Source organism: Saccostrea cucullata, unplaced genomic scaffold (genome assembly GCF_032062105.1).
Source record: "Saccostrea cucullata isolate Sc308-1 unplaced genomic scaffold, CSIRO_AGI_Scuc_v1 ctg291, whole genome shotgun sequence".
Lineage (NCBI taxonomy): Eukaryota > Metazoa > Mollusca > Bivalvia > Ostreida > Ostreidae > Saccostrea > Saccostrea cuccullata.
Genome location: NW_026928165.1, coordinates 274,236 through 300,056, shown reverse-complemented (window position 1 = coordinate 300,056; position 25,821 = coordinate 274,236). Strand labels below are relative to the sequence as shown.

The following is a 25,821-nucleotide window of genomic DNA, read 5'->3' as shown; positions in this document are numbered from 1 at the left end:
CCAGTTGATGTGTTGGGTACGAAGTATTTATTTCCAGCATATAGAAATAACGCCAATTTTGTGAATTACTACAAAACTGCGATTTTAGTTGTAGGAGTTCAGGATAATACAAATTTATCGATCAAGCTTTCAGAAGGAGGCAATGTGGAGGTAGAGGTGGACAGGAAGAAATATCACAATGGTGATTGGATAAATACGACCATAAGCCGATTGGAAACACTTCAGATCATAACAAGCGGTGACTTGACAGGCACCTTTATACACGCCAGTTCTCCGGTGTCCGTTTTCGGGGGAAGCACGGTAACAAGGATCGGTTCCGGGATAACAAAGGATCATCTCGAAGAACACATTCCCCCTGTAAATGTGTGGGGAAAAACTTTCTTCATCAATCCAATTCCCCACACAAATGACAATATCTTTCGTTTCCTGTCAAATCAAGACGACACTGAACTCATGGTGAACAATAACAAACACTTTTTACAGAAATCTGGGCAGTTCCTTGAAACAAGATTACATGGGTTCTCCGTTGTAACTTCTAATAAACCGATATTGTCAGTTCTATATGATCCAAGTCCAACAGCCCATGGTTATTCAGGGCACCCCGCCATGGCACTGATTCCACCTAGAGAACAGTTTAACAGTTTTTATTCCTTTGCGACTCCTGTATCATCACAAAATACCGAATTCTCTACAGTTTTCGTTTTTGCTATAGAGACAAAGGATAAAAATGGAATCGTTCTTGATGGTAAACCAATATCTATGTCCCAAATCAAACAATTGGTGCAACATGATGACTTCTCTTTCGGGTATTTAGAAATTCCTCCTGGAAGTCACACATTGAAACATTCTGCAGTTATAGCCAAATTTAGTGGAATATTATACGGAGGTGCTCCTTATGAATCATACTGCTTTCCTGTTGGACAGCGATTTGCACCAATAAATGAAGTAAGAATACATAATTTACATCGTTCATTTAGTAAAACTATTTGAAAAATTTCTAAATGATTCCTGTATGAGATTTTTAACCTTCATAAAATAGATTTGCCAACAAAAGCCGATGACTATTGGAGATGGGCTCGATAACAATTGTGATGGTAATATCGACGAAGAAATATGTTTTAATAAAAAAGGTAATATAAAATTGATTTGTTTTCTGTTTTCAAAAGGATACAAATGAAACTTACAATGGCACTGTGTAATTTTTATGACTTGTTTTTTAAAAGCGTTATATCGTTTTAGACAATGACAATGACGGAAGAATGGATGAGGACTGTCTTACAGCCATACGTATGGAAGATAAAATTTGCCGTTTTCTTTTTCAATGTTTTTTTTTTTATTTTAATTATTCTATAATAAAATATTTGAATCATTAAAAACAAATGGAAAGGCATCTTGAATAAAAAGGCGGAAATATCCTTTAAATAGATACAACAGTAGGAACCACAATTTTGAAAACATCAATAACGACAACTCCAGGTTTGAGCTTTACAAATTCTCCAACTACAAGTATTAATACTGAGGAGTCAACGAGATCATCAACAACAACTGTCTCAGCTACCAAACAATCAATGGAGCTGACAACAACAGCACAAACAACTATCCACTCAACTCAACCAAAGACTACTTTAAGCTCTCCCAATATGGAAACCACACACATTACAACTATAAGAACAACAATGGACAAACAAACATCAGAAGCGAGAACAACAACAACATCAGCACAAACACCTATGGAAACCACACAAATTATAACTAAAAGATCAATATTGGACAAGGTACCAGAAAGAGGGATGTCACCGAGTAGTTGTTTTGTTATTAAATTTAATATAAGTTATAAATTGAATAAAAGATTTTAATATAAGCTATAAATTGAATAAAAGATTAACAATTGACTAAACAATATTTACAGATTAATTATGATCACTTTTAAAAACGTTCTCTTAAATTTGAACTACACAGATCTTATGTCTTTAGAATCACGCAAAAGTAAAATTTAATGAATATAAGCTGATGCTAAATATCTACTTATTTTTAAAGTCTTCACATCGAATGCACCTTCTTGGTACCGGTTTAGCCTTTATGCAGTTTTGGGAGGCGTGGCTGTGGTAACAATAGGCTTACTGAGTGTCTGTTGCAAAAAGATTTGGGCTGCCTTGGCGAAACGTGATGATGATGACGATGATGAAGAGGAGCGAAAGAAATACAAAGAATACAACAACAGAAGGTTTAGGGCGCCACGAGTAAAACCTGTACGAGTGATGACGATGCAGAAAATATGATGCCATATATATGTTGTGTTTAAAATACGATTAACTAATTAATAATTCTTGTGTTTTAGGCATAAGAAATAATACTGAAATTTTCATGCTTGGTGTGACTTTATTTGCAATTTGCATTAGACAACGAAAGAGCTTTCTACAAAATTTATTTATATCGTTGATTTTAGATGATTAGCTAAATAATGTAAAAAGATTTCTTTCTCTTCTTATAATATTGACCAAGATTATAAAAGCGATACTTCGTCATGTTGAAGAGAATACTCGAGATCGAGTATTATCCCTGAAATCGCGTATACTGTCCTCAAAATCGTTGAATCGTAGTATCCGCGAAATCGGATATAGAAGGTGTAATACCATTAAAAAGTTGAACAATATGATGACACATTTTGCAGAGTCAACTTCTATCTAGAGACAAGTGTTATTTAAAGATATCACTAGCCATGTAACGATCTGGCTATGGGACCACCAAACAATGAGATTTTCTCACATCTGAGATTTCTCAAAATATTTGAGGTTTTCTCAATTACGGACTGTTTAACCAAACAGTAATAATAGTCTTTTGAGTTTTTTCTCAAATCTGAGCTTTTTCTCATACTTGCATGTCAACCAACGTTTTTTCCGACTCATCCGAGAAAAAAAAATCATGAGATTGTGATTGATATATTCCAGCCTCAAACTAAATCTCCTCGAATTTTTTTTTAGTAAAATAATTGCATATGTACAAAGACGGTGTACAATTAAATCCATAATTTTTCCCAAAACTTTGTCATCCTGTGAGGAAGGGGGATTGAGGTAGTTATGAACATGAAAATATTCTAAAAATTCAAATTTTTATTATAATATTGTCCTCGCATGAATCAAGCACTTCGACTTATTTAAGTCGCCCGCGTGGCGCAGTGGTTAAAGTGTCTGCTCTAGACTTGCGAACTAAGGAGTTGATCTTTACGTCGCGGGTTCAAATCCCACTGTGGGACGTGGAGATCGGTCATTCAGACGAGACCGTATAAACCGAGGTTCCGTGTCACAGTAGGTGCTGGCACGAAAAAGTTCCCTCCCTACTCAATGTCCCTGAGTGCCAAGTATAGACAAAATTTGCGGTATATTGCTATATTTGCCACCGGCAAGTGGTTTTAAAAACTTCCTGAAATGTGTGAAAAATAAATTGTTCGAAATATAAATTAAACAAAATATTATAAATCAAAGCAGTACTACACACAATTTTTGTTTTTATGACGTTAGTCTTTTCAACTTTATTTAAAATTTATAGAGCGTAAGTTGGCGAATTTTACATATTTCATTGATATTATCATTCTACACATTATAATAAACACACATCTAGTAACTTTTTAAGAGTTATCACAGTGAAAACAAATAGACATGGAGATATATTTAAAAATAAACCCCCAAGATACCGATATACATGTAATACAATCCGGCACAATACGCCGTTGCTTTATTTTTCTGTTTTCTCATTATTTTTCTGTTCTTACAAAAAGTTGAACAGGATACCTGATTTTTCGAATTTAACGATACCCGTCCCCCCTTTTGTGTCCATAGAAGATAGGAGATTAAATGAAAGGGTTTTTTGGGGTGTGACCATGGGTTAAAATTTTAGCCTTCTCAAACAAACTATATTTCCCCTTTATATAATCAATCAATCAATCAATACTAAGCTCCTGAACTACCGCTTGGCGAATTTTACATTCCAGTAGAATGATCTAGAAATAAACTCTAGTAACTTTTTAAAAGTTATCACAGAAAAAACAAATAGAAATGGAAATATATTTAAAAATAAACCCCCAAGATACCGATATACATGTAACACAATCCGGCATAATACGCCGTTGCTTTAGTTTTCATTATTTTTCTTACAAAAAGTTGACTAGGATACTGGGCGAATTTAAAACGGGGCAAAATTGTTGTGTCAATGTGAAAGGAGATTAAATAAAACAGTTTTTTGGCGTGTGAAATAACCCTGTTCCCCTTTATACAGTATATACGATTTCGAGTATTTTCTATAACTCGTTCATTCATCGGTATACGGTGACATCTCTACATGAGTGAAAAATTCTCGAATAGATCGCAAAACAACATAGAATGAATGAATCAATCAACCAACTCATTCACGGCTTGACTGAATAAAATTGAATTTCGCTTTCTATCAACCACTTCTCTCGATTTCTCACAAGTTTACATTTCCTTCATTCAAACACTGCTAAATTTCTAGAAGCAAATACCTTGGATGGGGTCAAGTAATTTTGATGGATGGGAGAGGTTGTACTGAAAGATAAATCTTGAACGAATTTTGAAGTTTGAATGATTCATTAACAAATCAGTAAGTTTAAATATATTAATCAAATGTCTTGTAGTATGTATTTTAATACTTTGATTAAATTAATTGATTAGTAATAATATTTTTTGAAAATGTGATTGTTTTGAATAAACATATTATTGACAATATGTGAAAGGCATTGGGCCCAACTTCCAAAAAAAAAAAAATGGTTCTCTCCAATACAGTCAGACAAACGTGACAAAATTTTACATTAAAATATAAACATGTACACAGTTTTTTAACAAAGAAATATTAGTAATATCAATTAATAATAATGATTACCGACCGAGAGACATTGTGGAAGGTACTGAGGCACTATGAAGTACCAGAGAAGCTAGTCTCCCTGATTCAAAACACCTACCAAGGCATGATATTCAGGGTTGCACATGCTGGCCAGATATCTGATAGTTTCGAGGTCAAGACAGGAGTTCGACGAGGAAGCTTGCTGTCACCATTTTTTTTCTCTTGGTCATTGATTGGATCATGAGGATTACCACATCAGGCAGGAATAATGGTATTCAGTGGACACCTCTGACCAACTTGACGATCTTGATTTTGCAGATGACCTGGCTCTCCTTTCGCACAACCAAAGCCAGATGCAGGATAAAACAACTCGCCTTGCAACAACGTCAACAGGAACGGGTCTCAAAATCAACTCGAAGAAAACAGAATTGATGAAGATAAACACCACTGTCCAAACACCAGTCACAGTTGGTGGTGAGCCCATCAAAGAAGTTGAGTCCTTCATCTACCTGGGGAGTGCTGCATAGATAGGGTGGCACAGGTCGCGACATCAAGTCAAGAATTGGCAAGGCAAGAGCTGCATTTACCATGTTAAAGAACATTTGGGCCTCAAAGAACATCCGAATTACCACTAAACTGCGGATCCTCAACTCAAATGTAAAGTGCGTCCTATTGTATGGTGCAGAGACATGGAGGGTGACTAAAGCTACCCTGCAGAAGATCCAGACATTTTATAACACCGGTCTCAGGCGCATATTCCACATCCGATGGCCTGAAAGGATCTCAAATGAAGAACTATGGAAAAGAGTAGGACGGGAACCAATGGACATACAAATAAGACAGAGAAAGTGTGGTTGGATTGGACACACATTAAGGAAGTCACCATCCAGCATCACACGCCAGGCCCTGACGTGGAACCCACAGGGCAAAAGAAAGAGAGGACGTCCTACAAACTCCTGGAGGCGTGACTCAGAGTCGGAGCTAAAGACACAGGATATGACCTGGCATGATGCAGCTAAGCAGCTCAGAATTGTGTTCGTTGGAGGACTGTTGTTGATGGCCTATGTTCCTCACGGAGCGAAAGGCCTAAGTAAGTGAATAAAGTAATAATAATGATGATAATAAATACAATATTGATTTTATCAAAATATAATCATTGCTATAGAGCAATATGTCTTAATTTTGTATGCAAAATGTTCAGATACCTTCTGCCATTTGTAAAATACTTGAGAGGCTTATTAGTATGGAACGCCAAATTAAGGATACACCAAAGGTTTCCAAACGGCAAAATTTAATTTGCTTGTAATTCTTTTATTAACAAAGATAACATATTAAAAGTATATATCATTTGAAAGCTTGTTAAATTTACTATTTAATGATCCTAATTTAAATTTTCATTTTTATCTTATTAAAAAATTATTGATATTTTAATGTAAATATTAGTGCATTTATATTTTATAAATAAACTTTTTTGTATTTCACCTCTCAAAGTCAAAATTTTGCCTAAATGTAGATTAAAGATTGAACTTTAAAACCGTATCTCAGATTTTTGTTTAATCTTCTTATTCAAAAGTTACGTCCATTTGTCTTTCAATTTTATCAATTTATTAGCCCAATTCTACATTTCCCCCAATAATTCGAGAACTGAGCAAGATATCAAAAATCTGAGATACGGTTTTGTGAACACACATTTGAGATGCATTCTGGCCAGTTTTCAGAGAAATTGGTCAATAAATAAGGGAGCTGAATCCTTTGAAATAATACCACCAACTGTCTGATCTTACTTTACAGTAGAAGGCAAAAACCCATTACACAACAAAGTCTGCCAAAGCTAGAAATATATGACACCTTGGAGATTCAGCTTTGGATACCTGTCACTTATCCATATTTCCTATGTATATTCACAAGAATGGGAGGTTCTATTCTTTATTTAGGTGCTTTAAATGAAGTAAAATAGGTTCAATTCTGAATCAGAAAGATTTCCCGGCAAAATGGCAAGAGCTAAGCTCCACCTCCTATTTCATGGTCATTAGTGACCTGTTAGATCTCCTTCCCTAAATCTAGAGTCCCTGTATTTTAATTACTGAAAACCTCTGTGTGGCTAGTGAAGAATTCCCCAAGTGGTCACAGTGATTTATTGCTCCTTTCAGAAGCAGGCAGTTACAGACCAAATCAGAAGCTTCAATAACGGCACATTCACATGTGTTAGTGTTTATGTTTGATTATTGTTAAATAATTAGAAAACCATTTAATAATCAGCAAGAATTTTTCATGCATTATAAAGCAGTGATTAGCATTGTTTTCTTAGCCAAAAATCTCAAAATTGACAAAAATCTTGAAAAAAGCCTTTGGTGTATCCTTAACATATATTCAAATATTTGTACCTATCTTCAAATAATTGTACCTTTATTCGATTCATTTGAAGACAAGGTACAATTGAATTAAAAATACTGTAGAAATACATTTTTCCGCGTGGTATTAATTTACGCTATGTACGCGGTCACAAACTTTCCGCGGAAATTTATCCAGTTGTACTTAATAAAAATGTAAGGCATATAGTGACAGTCTAGGAAATCCGCGTAGAATTCTACCCGCGGATTAAACAGAAATTGAGATTCCGTGGAATTATGACCCCGTGGAAAAAAGTACGTCTACAGTAGGTACAATTGAATTAAAGATAGGTACAATGGAATTGAAGATAGGTGTAAATAATTATATCTATCTCTATATAATTATACCTAGGTACAAATGAATTATACTTATCTTTTTAACACCTATCTTCAATTCCATTAAAGATAAGTTCAACTGAATTATACCTATCTCTAATTCATTTGAAGAGAGGTATAATTGAAGATAGGTATAACTGATTTAAAGATAGGTACAAATAATTTGAAGAAAGGTTCAATTAAGACATACCCGGTATCCACAAAGGCTTTGAATATAGGAACAATTGAATTATACGTAGGTTCAATTCGTTTTGTGTTGTTGAAAATAATTAATTCTCCCTTGGAGACAAACGCACAGAACCTACAGAACGACGACAATGAGGATGAAAGGAGAAATAAAGGTAAATTCAAAATGTGCAGAAAGCATCATATACTTATTAAAATACACATGTATATCAGTAAGTGAGCGAAAACATATACCAGAAATTACGTATGATAAAGGGAATAGTTATTATTGCCAATATCTTAGTAATTAAAGATAGGTTCAATTCAATTGTACCTAACTTCAAATCAATTACACCAACTTCAATTCATTGCATTTATACCTATCTTCAAATCAATTGTACCTATCTTCAAATGGATTAAGAAAAGGTATAATAGAATTGTACTTATTACCAATTCATTTGAATATAGTTACAATTGATTTAAAGATGGGTACAATTCATTTGAGGTCAATTATTTGAATATATGTTATTTTGGCGTTCCATATATCATTATTATTATTTTAATTTTCTTTCAAAAAGTCTTTTGAAGTTATCTCTCTTATTTCGTTGCTCAGTAAATTTTATTTGCGAATACGATCGGGGACAGATGATTTGTTGAATAATTTCAAGCATGTATTTTAGTAAGGAGTAGTATAATCAAGGATGAGCATTGTAATTTGAAATAGACTAGTGCTTCTAACCTTCAGAACAATGTTTTTTTTTAGTAATCAAGAGCTACGTTACTGTGGGTTTCAGTTAAGCCTTTTCAAGTTTATCATTATCTGTCAGCGAACAGTCTGGACAAAATTCAGATGCATACTCATGTTGTGGTCGAATAAAGGAAATGTATAGTTTGAATAGTGTACGTATTTCTAGAAACTGAAAATATAAGTTTCTTGAGCGGTCCTGGTTTTTGAAACATTTATAGGTGATCACTACACTTTCAATATTGCAGTGCAATGCATTGAAAGGTTTAGAAAACAAACTTTTGATTTCTTGCGAAGAGAAATGCTTAACATACCTCGTTTAAAATCAGTTGATGCATGTTCCCATTAACCTATGTCTTATATCTATTTTCTGTGGAGTTTTCTTTTATTTGGTGCAATTTGTTGAACTACACGTAATATTTGTGAAAATCTGGTTTCTACAAAGTTCATGCATATATTTTAAAAGAAAATAAATTAGAAGTTGGAAAGGGCGTACTTAAATAGCAAACTGTCTGAGGTATGAAATATTCATGTCGTAAAATAGAAAAGTACAGGAAAAGCATAATACAAGTATATCAAATCGAGCTACTGACGATCGATTTCTTAAATTCAACAAAATAAAGTATTTAGTGTCTTCAACATTTTTAACATTTAATATCTTCAAGTTTAATCAAATTTAATCTTTATCTCCGTCGCAGGTTTTTAACAGCGTGTAGAGTCTACTTACAGAAGTAAGCCTGCTAGTTTTTTTTATCGATTTTTTTCAAATTTGATTAAAAATCAATAAAAATAAATTCATCTATGGAAAACGGTTTATTCTGGTAACCTGAAAATTAGAGAAAGCACGAATATGAGGTAACTATTACGTGAAATAACCATTTGATAGTCTCTGAAGGAGTACTCGTGAACCAAGCTAAGTCACCTTGAAGAACTGATTCAGAAATAATTGAAAGGGGTTTTTTTGTAACCAAACAATCACGGTTATCATTATACATAAAGTGACCAGTTGCAGGCATTTGCGTATCTCATATGTTTTGTCTAAAAGAAAAAAAAACAATTTTAAAAAAAACGGTCTGGTCTTTCCCATTTAAAAAAAAATGTGTTTGAGAAAATATTTCATGTCAAGATAATAAAAAAAAATTCTTAAACAAATCAAAAACAAGGTTGGGACCAAACAGCTTTTTGTTTTTGGAAAGTTGTTTTTTTTTAAATTAATTTATTTATTATCCGTTTGGCCTTGTATTGCCTGCTCTTTTTCATAATGATTATAGAATCAGGCCTTAGTAATTTCGTCTTATAAATGATTAAAGTACCAATTTATTACAAGAATCAAAGAACAATAACAATGATATTAATCTGAGCACAAAGTCGTAATTAACGTATTTGGGTAATAATTAATATTTTTACTCAAGCACAGCATCAAATGTTTTCCTGTCATGATCAATAATTATGTTATTATAAGCACTATCCCATCGTCGCAAATCACGGCCAAAATGTACGCTCTTCTCCCATCTGGTCGTGGTTGAACGAGGAGAGAATTCTTCGTAGCTCATTAAAATATTGACCAATGCGAGTAAAGCATAGTCGGATGATGAACTTTATCGCGACCTTTCAATATCCAATCGCAGTATAGGAAATATGTCTTGTATACAGTTGACGTCAGTTGTTGATTTCGATTGCGATGGAAACAAAACTTGCCACTGACTGAATATGACGTCACAATAGAGAGGCGTAAATATTCAAGATTACGACACTTTTTGTGATCAAGAAGCCACGGGTAGGAGAGAGCTATGTATGCGGACTCCGGACAGTAGCATGAGACGATGGCACTATCCCTATCAAAAAATACTATAGTTAACTATAGTTTACTATAGATAACTATAGTTATAACTTTGACACTTTGATAACTTTGATTTACTATAGTGATAACTTTGACACTTTGAAAACTTTGGCGAAAACTTTGACACTTTGAAAAACTTTGACGAAAACTTTGACACTTTGAAAAACTTTGGCAAAAACTTTGAAACTTTGAAAAACTTTGGCGAAAACTTTGACACTTTGAAAAACTTTGGCGAAAACTTTGATACTTCAAAAAACTTTATCGAAAACTTGGATATTTTAACACTTCAAAAAACTTTATCGAAAACTTTGACACTTTGAAAAAGTTTATCGAAAACTATGACACTTAAAAAAAAAAAACTTTATCGAAAACTGTGACACTTTGAAAAACTTTATCAAAAACTTTGATACTTTGAAAAACTGTATCGAAAACTTTGACACTTTGATTTACTATAGTGAACTATAGTAAACTATAGTTAACTGTAGTAAACTTTATTTAACTATAGTTAACTATAGTATTTTTTTGTTAGGGATATATCACAAAAAATAATTGTTACTCAAAAATCTGTTCATTTCACACAGTCACATTATACCGAAAATTTTGAGAAAATATTAACTTCAAATCCGTGTCCAAGCACAATTAAATATCAACTTCAGTCTACCTCTTTAAACAATATCATAACAGAAATTTCTCTCTTTTTTTTATACTAAATATTTTTTGAAAAATACCATTTTTACAAGGTGTGTTAACTTGAAAACGCAAAAATAAAATCATTTCATTACTTTAATACCCCTTTAGGAGTACTGTAAAATATATTCGATATGTGGTGTAAATCAAATGTGGATAATTCCAAGGAACTTTTGGAAAATTTGAAATCACAAAATTTTACCAAAAAATCTACAGCATAAAAACTTACGATTTTTCAACTTTATGTACTACATGTATATACAACCATTCCACACGATGAATTAGACTCCAGGCTTTTTGATACTAGTATTATTGACACGCAAGTGAGTTAAGGCTACATATGGGGGTTTCTATGCAAAATATTTAATTAAAACCCATAATTGCTATACATACCGCAAAGAAAATGTTAAGACTTGTTTTCTAATACATTCTTGGTGCCCACGATATGCAATAGCCAGTATACATTATGACGTCATATTATGACGTGATCGACCTTTACTACACAAGTTAATTAAGGAATGACTCTAATTCTTGGCCAAATTATTCGATGATCATCGAATAATTTGGTCAAGAATTGAGTCATTCCTTATAATTTAATTTTAAAATAATTAAAAAATTGTGGGTGTAAAATCCGGTTGCTTTTTATGAGTTCAAATTTGCCGCTCAATAATACATCCCTAGTAAAGGAAATGATATGAAACAAGGGGAGGTAATAACTGATATGCAGATCTAGCAGTCATGATGTTTGTGTACATGAGGTAAGATCGAGCTACTGTTTGAAGTTAAAGGTACATTTATTAAATCTAGAATTTCACATGACTGGATTTGAGGGGATTGTAAGGATACAGATGATTCAGCTGGTTGTCAAGGGGGTTTGTCCCCATACCAAACCAGGTTATTAAGAAATAATTTGCGTTCCTTTTTGGTAATCAACCAATGAGAGACTAGAATACACACAAAATTGAATTATTAAGAAATATCAACAAAATCGCTTCGGCGCAAGGGCATGCCTTGCTTTGTTTAACAGAAACAAAGTATAAAGAAACGCATAATATTCCAAGGATTCAAGATATTTCTGCATGTCGATACGGTAATTGTTGAGTTACTATTCTCACAGTTCTAAGTTGAAACAGGGTAAAAATTCACCGTCCAGTGTAAGTTTCCTAAAATTTTTATCGATTGAAGAAGTGCATAGGATTTGTGCAGCAATTTTATTAATTTTAAGTATATTCTCCTTAATATTATACATTATTTATTTTAAATCAAATCGAATCGAAAATGTCCCTGCGCCAACGCTGTTTTTTTATGTGTTTTATTACCTTGAATGGGAAAGAACAATGACGTCATAAAATGACGTCATAATGTGCATTTGCATTAATATACTGTGGGTAATAAGTATGTATAAGAAAATTAATTTGAACTTTCTCTGTGCATAAAATATACAATTTATGCATTTTTATTAGCTCATTATCATAGAAATACCCATATTTAGCCTTAACTCACTTGCGCAGCTGCTTTTTCAATTAAATGTAAGGAACTTGTAAATGCACTTACATTGTCATTTGTTATTTACAAAATCGTTTTGTTAAAAACTTTCTGATTCTACACACTTGTAAGTACATGTACTCTGAATTTGATATTAAATATATTTTTGCTCGACTCTATGTAGTTATTGGAGAACAGTTCTTCCATTAATCTATTGGAATTCCCATGAGTACCAATTGCGACTCATTATTAACAGACCTATAAGTTATATCCCGGTGAGCTTGAAATAAAAGATAGCACAGTGTCTGACACATCTGTTTTATATATAGATATTTTACTTGAAAAAGACCTTACTGGTAATCTAACAAGCAAGCTTCATGATAAACGTGCTGACTTTAACTTTACCATCGTCATCTTCCCCTACTAATACAGTAATATACATTCATCACCTGTATATGGGGTTTTAATATCTCAGTTCAATCGATATTTTCGATATTGGTCTATGTATAAACAATATCTAAAACGAGTTAAACTATTGACAAACAAGTTGCTGAAACAAGAACATCAGCAGTCGCGTTTGAAGTCATCATTTTTTTCCCGTTCTATGGTCGATACAATGACCTAGTCAGCAATACAATTTATCATTATTGTATATGCTGACTGATTTTTCATACAAGTTGTTAGGCTATAATATATACATTGAATTGACAGATTTTTTCGTAATTTCCTGATCATGACAAAAAGCACATTGAGGATGTGACCGGTCGGCAGGGAATGCTCACTCCTCTACCTGGTCCCACCTCTGATGTTTTGGAGCTCTGCTCCTGTGTTGTATTGTTTAATGGACTTTTGAACTGAAATATTGTTCGTTATCTCCATAAATTTCATAATTATTAAATAAAAAGTGATCTAGATGATTTTTCACTATTTTATATGTGGTTATATAATTAAAATATGCTCCACATCTCATCTCTGAAAACTACATTAAGTTTTTTTTTTTAAAGAAATTTTCTTGTAAAGTGGCATGGTTACTTGACGTACTGAACTGAAAACAAAAGTGTATCTACATTTATGTATATATATAAATTTATGTCATCTAAATGCCTATAGGATTGCTATTTTGTGCAAATTCATGGGTTTTCAGGGGATTTCTGGCTTTTATATTTGAGTGCCCCTTAATTTCGGCTATTACCCTCATCCTTATGAAAATAACTTTGGCTCCAGAAAGGAGTTTTACACGTTTAACCACCTGAACCCCTCAGTCATCCATGCACATTGTTATCATCGTAAAATATACAAGTATTACTTTTCTTTTGCATAAGGTATGGGTTTTTTTTTTAACCTAACCTTCTGTTGCGCTCTGATTTTGTAAAATCTATTATTTCATTTGGCATTTGTAATAAATGGATTATACACACATGAGTATTGGGTAAAATCAATATGAGATTCCTTTTTTACCAACAACCGTTGAATTATTAATTTTGAAAAATTAATCATTCTTCATTTGTCATCTATCTTTAGAATTCCATTGATCTTTATATCGAAAAATTTTGTTAGGATAATATAATCATGCTGAGTACATTACATAATTAAAGCACATTTTTGGATGGGGTAAGGGTCTCTTCTCTGTATGTTCATTGTCCTTCTTATCGGATTTTCTATATGGCCCACTTTCTGCTACAATCTGAAATCGTTAGATCTGTTATTTTATTTGGCATTATTATTTATAAATGCTCTATACACACGCACCCTGTTTATTATTTGATTTGCTGCAAAACAGAGTTGCAAATTTGTTTCAGGTTAATTTTCATTTAGAACACATAAATTGGCATATATGAGAAAATGGAATACGAGTTTATGTGATAATTTGCACTAAATGTAAATAATGCTTCTTCCTATGGTTAACATAATTATGAAGAAATGGTTTTTAATTTATAAATGAGATTGCAACTATGAATATTCATAAGTTCCTGCATAAACTCAAAATTATGTTTATTCAAATTATTATACTTAAAAGCCATCATCTATTTTGTTTTAATATTCAAGCCTTTGTCATACTCAGTTATATGAGTTGAATTTTGTCTGATTCGTGATATCGTTTTACTTACAATAAGTAGATCATACTTGTTGAAGAAATTGTCCTCTTCAAATTTAAAAGAAGGTCGTAACTCTTCATGAAAAGGGTACATCTGTATTTTATATTTAAAAAGCTCTCTCTTACACCTATCAATTGACGTGAGAAGTTTTTCAACTATAGTAATAAAGACTTAAATTTCATCATCAAAATGATAAAAACACAAATTCTGAATTATTTTCTTCAATAAAACTATATTCTCTCGCTTCGAATTCTTAAATAGGAAGGCAGTGGCAACTAGTATTTTGTTTCAACAATCTTATCATTTCTAGTAGAAGATAAGAAGAAGTATCAATCATCGGCGTGAAAACTTTATCTAAGCAATGCTGGTTTAGGCATATTTTGTATTTTCTTTATTTCACCTTTATGGAATCGACAGCCATCATATCTGTAATATGGATGTTATGCAAATGAACAGATTGAAAACAATTTCTTCATATGCTTATTTTCGCGGATTTAAAATTTTTATTCTATTCAAGGTTAAAACATTTTGTAACGTAACCTTTTGCTTGTTTCTAACCAGTTTATTTATAAATGTCCCCTTAAAAGTTTGGGAGTCCATTATTTTATCATACAAGTCCAATATTTAATCCTACCAGTCCAATATTTAACACAATTTTGGATTGGAAAACAGTGGACTGAACTGAAATGAAAACCGAAAACAAATACATTGAAATGTTTTTTTGAATAGAAATACAGAAAAAGGAATGATCATAACAAATCAAAAATGCACATGTACAGACAGATCGCCAGCAGTGATATCTATTTCCCTGGAAGCACTATTCCTTTCACAAGCAGCAGCTCCGTCATTTTCAGCGGAAACCCTCTTCACCTTAGATTGCACAACGTCACTCACTTCCTTCATCTGCTCCGTGTCGCCCGCGTGGCGCAGTGGTTAGAGCGTCTGCTCTAGAGTCGCGAAGTAAGAAGTCAATCCTTACGTCGCGGGTTCGAATCCCACTGTGGGACGTGGAGACCGGTCCTTCGGATGAGACCGTATAAACCGAGGTCCCGTGTCGCAGCAGGTGCTGGCACGAAAAAGACCCCTCACTGCTCAATGGCCCTGAGTGCCGAGTACAGGACAAAATTTGCAGCTCTCCACCGGAAAATGGTGGCGTCTCCATATGAGTGAAAAATTCTCGAGAGGGACGTTAAACAATATACAATCAATCAATCATCTGCTCCGTTGATGTACGTTTGTAGGCCCTGACCGCATTTGAGCGATGCCCCGTCTTTTCTACAATTAGTTCTTCGTCAACAACGGCTTGATATTGTCTTGCAGCGGCGGTATAGCCCTTAAAGCATGATTAGTAAAATTTCCATGAGAATGGTTTGTAAAAGAATGAGTGCACGTAAACTATGAGAGTTGGATCCCGATGTTTTGTGCAAAAAAAAATTCCAAAATTCATTAAATTTATGTCTATAGGTATTAAACAATGTCTGAAGAGCAGGTTTTGGTATATTATATTACATGAAAGTATTAAATAATGCTCAGCAACACTAGCTTTTGAGACGGGGTCTAACATTTTTGTCACATTTCTATTGTTATTCATATGCACACTAGTTTTCAACGACATTGTTTACATCGAGCCGCAACTTGGCCATTGGTCTCATTTGCACAGAATATGTATTTTAATTTAAACTTATACATATCCAAAGGACAATGTTGGCCAAGTTGCGACTCACATCTAATTTTTAGAAAAATGTCCCCCAAACTAGGGTCGGGATAGCTACTAAATTAACAAGTCACAGAGTATAAACGATTGATATTATAATCACCTTAACGCTTTCATTGAACGTTTCATTGTGTTTAAGTTTCTTTTGTGACAGTATCTAGTATCGTACTTCCAACTTCAAACTATGGAAATTTTTTCAGTACGCAAATTTTAATAGGGTTTGGAGATAATATGTCTCTTATTTAACTTTATATTTTTCATTAGGGGTGTTTCTGGTATTGACAGTGTAATTTGTAAGTATACTTGTACAGGCTCATGTCGCCTCTCTATTATGGTCTGCAGGGCGAGACATCTACCCCGTCCCCAAATATTAGAATCATTTATTGATTATGCACCATAAAAACAACACAGTCTCTCTATTCTCCTTTTAAATTCATTGTGCGAAAAAAAATCATAAGTGCTAATGTTCACGTTCTTCATCCATGCGATTTCAATGTATCCGCTTATTTGCGGATATCTTAGATTTGAAAGTGGTCCCGTTCAAATTTCCGGAATTTAAGGTTTTTACATGTTCTTTTTAAGTACATTGTCTGTAATTATAGAAATATTTTTTGACATAAAATTCTATAAAGAAATATCAAAAGCATATGCTTGCACAATAATCATAGATTAATTTAGCGAATTGTTGTAATGTAATGTTTGAAATGGGTAGCCGAAAAGGTTCCATGTGACGTACGAAAGTGCACTCATTCTTTCCATGATATCCAACTGCTTTACACAATTTTCCGACAACTTGCTGAAGTTGATGAACCCCTATCGGCAATTCGTACCATAAAATGTCAAAAGTAGGTCACCTTGACCTTCTTTATGGTCAACCCACTGTGTAAACCGTATAAGTCAATAAATACCTGAGATATTCAAAAGTACGCCAACATGACCTACTTTTTTGCTTTCATTCTTCGAAAACCCAAGACGGATCAACTGACAACGTTTCATTATTCTTAGCCAATAGGTACTTAAATATAGCCATAAAATGTCAAGAGTAGGTCACCATGACCTACTCTTTAGATGACGATTTTTGAAAACCTAAGGTACATCAACAGACAAAGTTTGATGATTATAAGTCAATAAATGCCTAAGATATTCATAAGTACCCGGGTAGGTCAATGTTGGTGTGATCTACGTTTTAGTCGACATTCTCTGAAAACCCAAGATGCATCAACTGAAAAAGTTTGATGATTCTAAGCCAATAAGTACCGAAGATACTTGAATAAAGGCATAAAATGTCAGAAGTAGGTAACCCTCACCTACTTTTTGGTTGTCATTCTCCGAAAACCCAAGATGCATCAACTGACAAGGTTTAATGATTCTAAGCCAATAAGTACAGTTGATATTAAAATAAAGGCATCATAAAATGTCAAAAATCAGTCACCGTGACCTACTTTTTGATCATCATTCTCCAAAAACCTAAGATGCATCAACTGACACAATAAGTACCAAAGATAAGTACCAAAGACACCTCAATAATACCATAAAATGTCAAAAGTAGGTCACCGTGACCTCCACTTTGGTTGGCGTTTTCCGAGGTCCCAAGATGCATTTACTGTCAAAGTTTGGAAGATCTTAGGTGTGAAAGTCTTCGAAATATGTCTTTTAAACAATTTGAAACAAATGCCTGCAAAATTCAAAAAGTAGGTCACAGTAACCTACTTTTTCATTAATAAGTTTTAAGGCCCCCAATATGCATCAACTTACAAGATTTTATTATTCTAAACCTCCCAGTGTCTAAAATAATGGGAATAAATGTTTTAGAAAGGATTAGCCATAAAATTCAAAAAGGAGGTCACTGGGACCTACTTTTAAGTTGACGTTGTTCGAGGACCCAAGACGTATCAACTGACAGAGTTTGATGATCAAAGGCCTTAAAGTGTCCAAAATTTGTTTTCAAATCTTTTTGAAAACAAATGCCCGCAAAATGTGAGTTAACGTGATATGAAGGCCTATGATGCATCAACTTACAAGATTTGATGATCCCAGTCTTTAAAGTAAGCAAAATATAAACGTTTTTATTTAAGTGTAAATTTAGGTCAAATCTGAAGTGACCTTGAGACCACACCCTTTGCACCAAGTTAATTCCCCGTGCAAATTCTAATCTTCAACATATCCTGATCCTTGTAAGTAAGTTTAGTGAAAATTTGCCTGGTGGTTCTGGAGAAGAAGATTTTTTAGCGACCAATACTTTTGGTTTTGTTTTTCTGATTATCTCCCCTTGTCTAAGGGTCCCAACCCTTATTTTAGTAAAAATAGTAGCCCTTGGGCCAAAGATACCCTGTGACAAATTTGACACTGATTGGCCAAGGGTTCTTCAGATATGGCCCATATTCTAAAAAGTTTACGCACACCGCACACAGCACAAATGGTCATGGCATTAGCTCTTCGACCCTTTGGCTCAGGAGATCTAAAAATTTTTACAAGGAATCGTTCAGGTTCATCCACATTTTCATATGCATTGGTCACAGCCCATTTAGCTTTATTTTCGATGTTTTTGGACATCGTAGACAGGGCTAACCTTTTTAGATCCGCCTCTTGAAGGGATTTTGTAAAACGAGTTGAAACACATTCCTTTGTTGACGCCCTGTTTTCAATCTCTTTGGAAGCCTTTATTAATGACCATTCATCACCTTCAAAGTCCGATATGTCAGAAAATGAAGGATTTTTTACAAATAACGGAGAAGTGCGTTATTCAAAATTTGCATGGGAGTTCTCCATGCAAGATCAAGAATGTCATTCAAAATAGTATCAATGTCATTATCGGACTTATCGCTGGGAGTTCTAAAAGAACTTCCAGTCTTAAAAATCTCGACATCACTCTCTGATTCCATGTTGCTAACTGAATGACATTAAGGGTAGCGATGACTTAAATTGAAGACTCGGGGGCGTGTCATACGTGAAGTCTGTTATAATACTGTACAGAGCTGACCGTTGAATATCTATTGTTGTAATACTTAAGGAATGTTTTTAAGTTTTGTGTGAGTTATTGGTGTGTGAATCACACAGACTTGTCACGTAGGCATATTTCATGAAGCGCGCTAGCGCTTCATGAAAAATATGCCTACGTGCAAGCCTGTGTGATTCACACACCAATAATTCACACTAAACTGAAAAACATTCCTTATATTTACATTTTACATGTTTGGAAGCAACTAAAATATACTCAATATTTGAATTTCTCGCTGTCCTATATCGCTGCATTTTTACTAACGTCGCTGCAGCCTCATTGTGACGTCACGTTAACGCACGTTTCTCCGTGTATATTTCTACGCGTGAGTATACACAAAAATGACTTTCAAATCAATTTCACAGTTGGCTTAGTAGAAAAACACAGCGAATGTAAATATTAGACCGTAAACTTTACTGTGGGCTCCTAGAAGGTGATTGTAAATAGGTGAAAGAAAACAATTAATTAGAGTGGCATTCTTTAAGACAAAACAAGTGTCTTTTGAATTTATCTCAATACTTTAACATTTTAGCTTTAAAAATGTTTTAAGTAAAATAAAAGCCTCAAACGGTTCATTATGAGAAATACTGGACTTGCTACGTCGCTTGCGCGCCTCACCAAGTCCAAAACTTTTCATAATGATACTTATATCCATTACGTAGAAATTATACCCAATTTCCCTGGTTTGTCTTTACATGTATATGTTGAAAATGATCTCTGTGTACTGAAATACTTTTTTCCACGGAAAAATAATTTCCGCGCAATTTAATATATCACGGAAAAGCACGTTTACAGTATTAAAAAAAATATTTACAACTGTTCTAACTGTTTTATGAGAAATCATTTTGAAAGTCAAGTGAAGTGTTTCCGCGAGTTACTTTCCTGCTGTACAGTATCAGAGGACTTCAAATTAGGTTAAAGTGATTTTAAAATTTATTTTTTCGATTCCTTGAACGTCGCTCAAAGAAACATTATTTTTTTTAATATACTTAAATGATACTTAAATATATACAGACAACAAAACCTGGTAGTTATTTTTTTACTAAACGAAAGATTTTCAGAAACAAGGTGAGAAATGCGCTATAGAAATCCTGAATTTTAAAAGGATTTCTCAAACTCGGCATGCATTATTTTCATTATCTGTTTAACGATTGGTAAGTTTGATTAACCCTTCAGATTGTCACATAAAACCCAGGATCCTGCAAAAGTGTGGGTTTTCGACAGACAACACAAGAGGAAGTAAATTGATTTCAGGTAAGACAAGATATAACTTAAAAAAATATTCTTAAAGAAATTGATATATCAAACTTGCGCAGTATCTTTATACCTGTTTATTTCTATAACTGTGCTGAAGAACAAAGTAAATCATTTTACAAATATGACTTATTTTATAAATCGCTTTCATCTGTACACTTCTCTGTACATATATACATGTATTTGCATATACATGTACAAGGATGTCCCAGAGAAATGAAAACTATTTAAATATATTTTTTTCACTAATACGTATATGAAAATTAAAAACTGCCATGTAATTAAATTAACATAATTAACATAATTTACACAAATTTCAGTAAAATATATCTGTAAATAATATTTTTTCTATTTGATAAACGAATCATTTAATTTCTATAAAATACATGATTCTAATCGGTAAAAAAAATTCATTTGATAACTGCATCAATAAAATCTAGAGTTCGCTGGCACTAAGCAGCCGGGACTACTTTGGTTGTCTTTACATGCATATTTCCCCGCTTCCAGGTTAATTTTTGAAGGAATAAATAAATACTTGTACTTTGATAAATATTTTCCTGAATTTCGGAACCTGTCCGTCACGTTCCTGACTTATTTTCTACTTTCGTTTCTATTTTAATTATCCCCCTTTGCAAAACAAATCAAATCGTCTGCATGACGACAGTACAGATATGGGAGAGAAGGGAAAAAATTAGCATACTTCTCAGAAATGTTTGACTTTGAGATATCTGGTATGAAACAATAGAACTCTGAAAAAAAATGTTTATTGTGCTACCATGGCGGGGAAAACCGTAAATCTGTTAGATCGTGGGAAACGAATGACCGAGAAAAAAACGACAATGCATGAATGACAATGAGGACGGAATTCTTTAAATCTTGAATATTCGGCAGCAGACTCTTTCAGGTTTTACAGCATTGACAGGTTGTGATACGTATTTATAGTTATATTCGGTTTGAAATTCAGATGAAAAGAGGTGCAAATGAAATCAAAAATTTCTGTGCCCTAGAACTGTTAGGATATTTGAGTAGCTTCCCTTAGGCCTAACATTTATGAACTTAGATAACTTACCGTGGAAATATACCCAGAGGAATAATATGTTTTACGGTGAGACCGTTGGGGCGAGCGCAGTTGTACCATCAAAAACACTTGAGATCAGCCACTTCGAACGTCAAGCCGCACGAGATATCTCGACTAGCTATGACGTCATACGACGTCACAAAGCTCGTCGGAGCTTACGGAGACAGCCGAGCGTCTGTTTGAAACTATAGAACTAGTGCAATTTTTGTCGAAAAACATTGCAGAGTTATTTCTTGTTTCTTTGAAAGATTTCTACAAACTGAAAGTCTGATATATGCTTTACGTTATTATTTATTTATTTATTCGGCAATATTCGCGCAAAGGACATTGGGTAGTGCAGGAATTCTGGGAATGTTGCACAGAGAAATTTGGCTGACGTATGTACAGATTTCAATCCGAATTTCCTCTGTTCTTACACGTTAGTCTATTGAGCTCGCTTCGCGAGCGTCGCTTCGCGACGCTCGCTGCGCTCGCTATAACACAACAGGTAAGTTTTTCGTGTTAAAAAACTGTAAATTATTTCAGAGAAATTTGGTAATCACACGACAATATTTAAGAACGTTTTTTTTCGCTAGCATGGTTAGAGCCATTTTGAATTTTCGGCAACGTTAACGTTGTGGTGATGTATTCGTGCGCACTGTTTCTGAAGCGTAAATCTAATAGAAAAGTGAAAGAAACTTTCATTTTATTAATTAAAAATCATAAATAAGTGATAAGAAATGAATGTAATATATTTTTGTTTGATCGATGTATCAAAGAAAAAATTTGAACGGAAAACTTTTCATCAATAAAATTTTCCGTCCAAATTTTTTCTCTGATACCTAGATCAAACAAAAATATATTACATTCATTCTTAAATCATTCCAATTAGCTTCCCGCGAAAGCTTTCGTCAAAATGTTGCTGTTGGAGTTGTGAGTTTGTTGATGAATATTTTTTTTATTATACACTGAAAGGAAAAAGAAACGCGGGATAACATAATATATGAAATTATTTTGACCGCATAACCAAAAATTACGAAAATTAGTAAGATGAGAATCTTGGTTGTTATGCACTAAAATCAGTGTTCAGACTTACTTGACCGTAAAATGTATGACGTCACGTCGGAAAAGTGCTAAGAAGCCAAAAACACGTGTACCTTGATGACGACAAGTTTGTCAACTATCTTTTTGTACAATTAGATGCACTTGAGGCATATCAATTGATTTTCAATATTTGTAGACGAAATACATTCCTTTGCAATCTTGGAGCAGTTGACGAAAGTTCCATGGGGTCTGGCTTTAACGTTGCCTAAGTAAGGACAAAGGCAACAACGGCTTGCTTTGCAGTTGCTAGTAAATTTACCCCCACAGAACGTCTTTATCGTAGTCAGAGAGTGTCTTGAATGGTTTTTAATCAACCTTGTCGATGACGTTGACGCGTAACAGAGCAACTTCAAGATTGGGTTATTCATCCTGCCACCTGTTTAATCGCCACCGTACTACCACAAAACTGCCATTAATAGAGTAGGTTATCATAATCATTACATTAACTATAAAACTGAAAGAAACAGATTGCACGATTTGGATCTTTTAGCTGATCGAGTTTACGTTGGGGTTCCTCTAACTGGCGCATTCGCGCGCTGTTTGGCTGTTTTTTTTCGGCGTGTTTACCACCGACTCATTGTAGCCTGGGCTATCAAGACTTTTTAGCAAACAATCACATTTACCGACTCGGCTGGTCTTCGTAAAGTCCATTTTTTTTTTCTCATTGGACATCTGTGGGTCTGAGTGGAAGATGGGGTTTGAAATGCCGAAGGTGTTCCCTTTCAACTAAGGGTTATATTGTTGAAAAGGTTGAAAAATATCCCTTTTTGTTTGAAAAAACACACTGATGAACTCCATGCAAGAGAGAGACAAGAATGTGACAGATGCGCGAATGAAACATTGAAGATAATGAAAATTTTTAATTTTCCCTTTTGGGGGGTATCGTCATATCAGTTTCAATAACTTACGAATTATGAAGCAAAGTTAAATGAAATTTGGTAACATTTTTTTTATTTAAGATAATTTAAACGTTAGATAGGAATACTAGAAAATACATAGGGAAAAATGAAATTATTTCACAACTAAAGTTTACCCTGCGTTTCTTTTTCCTTTCAGTATACATGTATAATGAGATAGAGAGAGAGGATTCGTCAACATTGACGATGAAACATATCCCTGAAAATGAAAAAAACTGACAGAATCCTTAAATATATATTTGTGTTCATTGTAGATGATGTAAAAAGATGCAATTTACCACCTTTATTGCAATATTTGTTGTAGTGATGAGAAAAGTACTCGGTATTATTTTTTATTTACATCATGATAGTTCATCAGATATCAAAGTTCAGATCAAATTACATTTCAAAATAAAATGTGAATTTTTAAAATTTTAAAATAAGAAAATGACTTTGATTTTATATTCTTCTATCCATATATAAGTATCAAAATTTACAGGGATTGAAATTCCAGACAATCAAGGAAAAGAATTTATCATAGGATACATGGAAGCAAATGCTTTTGATGGACAAGTTTCAAAGAAACCAGTTGATCTGTTTATAACTACGTCTTCTGCAACACCAGTAGATGTAGAAATATCTACCCCAAAATATGGAAACAATGTCGAGAAAATAATTGTCACCCCAGACAAGGTTGAACATGTACAGCTTCGGAAAGAATTAAGATTACATGGTAATATGCGTTGTAATAACGGGGTGCTTATCAAGGGAAACAAAGAAATTATTGTTTTTGGCTTAAACGTTGCCGATGCGTCGACAGATGGTTTCATGGCACTACCAGTTGATGTGTTGGGTACAAAGTACTATGTTCCTGCTTACAGAAATAACGCCCATTTTGTGAATTACTTCAAAACAGCGATTTTAGTTGTAGGAGTTGAGGATAATACAAATTTATCCATCAAGCTTTCAGTAGGAGGAAATGTGGAGGTAGAGGTGGACGGGAAGAAATTTCACGACGGTGATTGGATAAATACGACCATAAACCGATTTGAAACACTTCACATCGTAACAAGCGGAGACCTGACGGGTACCTTTATACTCACCAGTTCTCCAGTGTCCGTTTTTGGGGGAAGCACGGTAACAACTATCGGTTCCGGACGTTCAAGGGATCATGTCGAAGAACACATACCCCCCGTAAATGTGTGGGGGAAAACATTCTTCATCAATCCCATTCCCAACACAGATGACAATATCTTTCGTTTCTTATCCAGTCAAGACAACACTGAACTCATGGTGAACAATAACAAATACGTTTTACAGAAATCTGGGTATTTCCTAGAAACAAGATTACAAGGGTTCTCCGTTGTAACTTCTAATAAACCAATTTTGTCAGTTTTATATGTTCCAAGTCCTACAGACCGTAGCAAATCAGGGGACCCCGCTATGGCACTGATTCCACCTAGAGAACAGTTTAACAGTTTTTATTCCTTCGCGACCCCTGTATCATCACGAAATGCAGAATTTTCAACAGTTTTCGTTTTTGTTATAGAGATAAAGGATAAAAATGGAATCGTTCTTGATGGTAAACCAGTTTCTATGTCCCAAATCAAAGGATTGGTGCCCCATGACAGCTTCTCTGCCGGGTATTTAGAAATACCTCCTGGAAGTCACACTTTGAAACATTCTTCAGTTATAGCCAAATTTAGTGGAATATTATACGGAGGTGCTAATAAGGAGTCATACTGCTTTCCTGTTGGACAACGATTTGCACAAATAAATGAAGTAAGAATGTATGTTTTACATTAGTCATTTAGTAAAACTATTTTGTTTCGTTTTAATGATACATGTATTTTTAACCATCAAAAAATAGATATGCCAACAAACGTCAATGACTGTTGGAGATGGGCTCGATAACGATTGTGATGGTGATATCGACGAAGAAATCTGTCGTGATAACCAAGGTAAATTGAATTTTTTTTTCGAAAGATGCAAATGAAGATTACAATGACAATGTGTATTTTTTATGAATTGTTTTTAATGGCGTTATATCGTTTCAGACAATGACAATGACGGGAGAATGGATGAGGACTGTCTTACAGCCATACGTATGGAAAATAAATACTTTTATTTGTCCTTTTAAATGTTTTTATCTTAATTATTCTTTTCAAATCATTAAAAGCTAAAGGCAAGGCATCTTGAA

The 25,821-nt window shown here is 33.9% G+C and overlaps 2 protein-coding genes across 2 annotated transcripts; both read left to right on the top strand.

Moving 5' to 3' along the window:
- Positions 1–4,885: 4,885 nt before the first annotated feature.
- On the top strand, positions 4,886–5,381 carry LOC134276661 (uncharacterized). The gene is made up of 2 exons (XM_062758933.1): positions 4,886–4,976; positions 5,134–5,381. Exons 1-2 carry the CDS (start codon positions 4,886–4,888, stop codon positions 5,379–5,381), a joined length of 339 nt encoding a protein of 112 aa, XP_062614917.1.
- A 61-nt stretch (positions 5,382–5,442) lies between these two features.
- LOC134276660 (uncharacterized) lies at positions 5,443–25,427 on the top strand. The gene is made up of 2 exons (XM_062758932.1): positions 5,443–5,944; positions 24,121–25,427. The coding sequence occupies exons 1-2, from the start codon at positions 5,443–5,445 to the stop codon at positions 25,425–25,427; spliced, it is 1,809 nt and encodes a 602-aa protein (XP_062614916.1).
- The last annotated feature ends 394 nt before the right edge of the window (positions 25,428–25,821 follow it).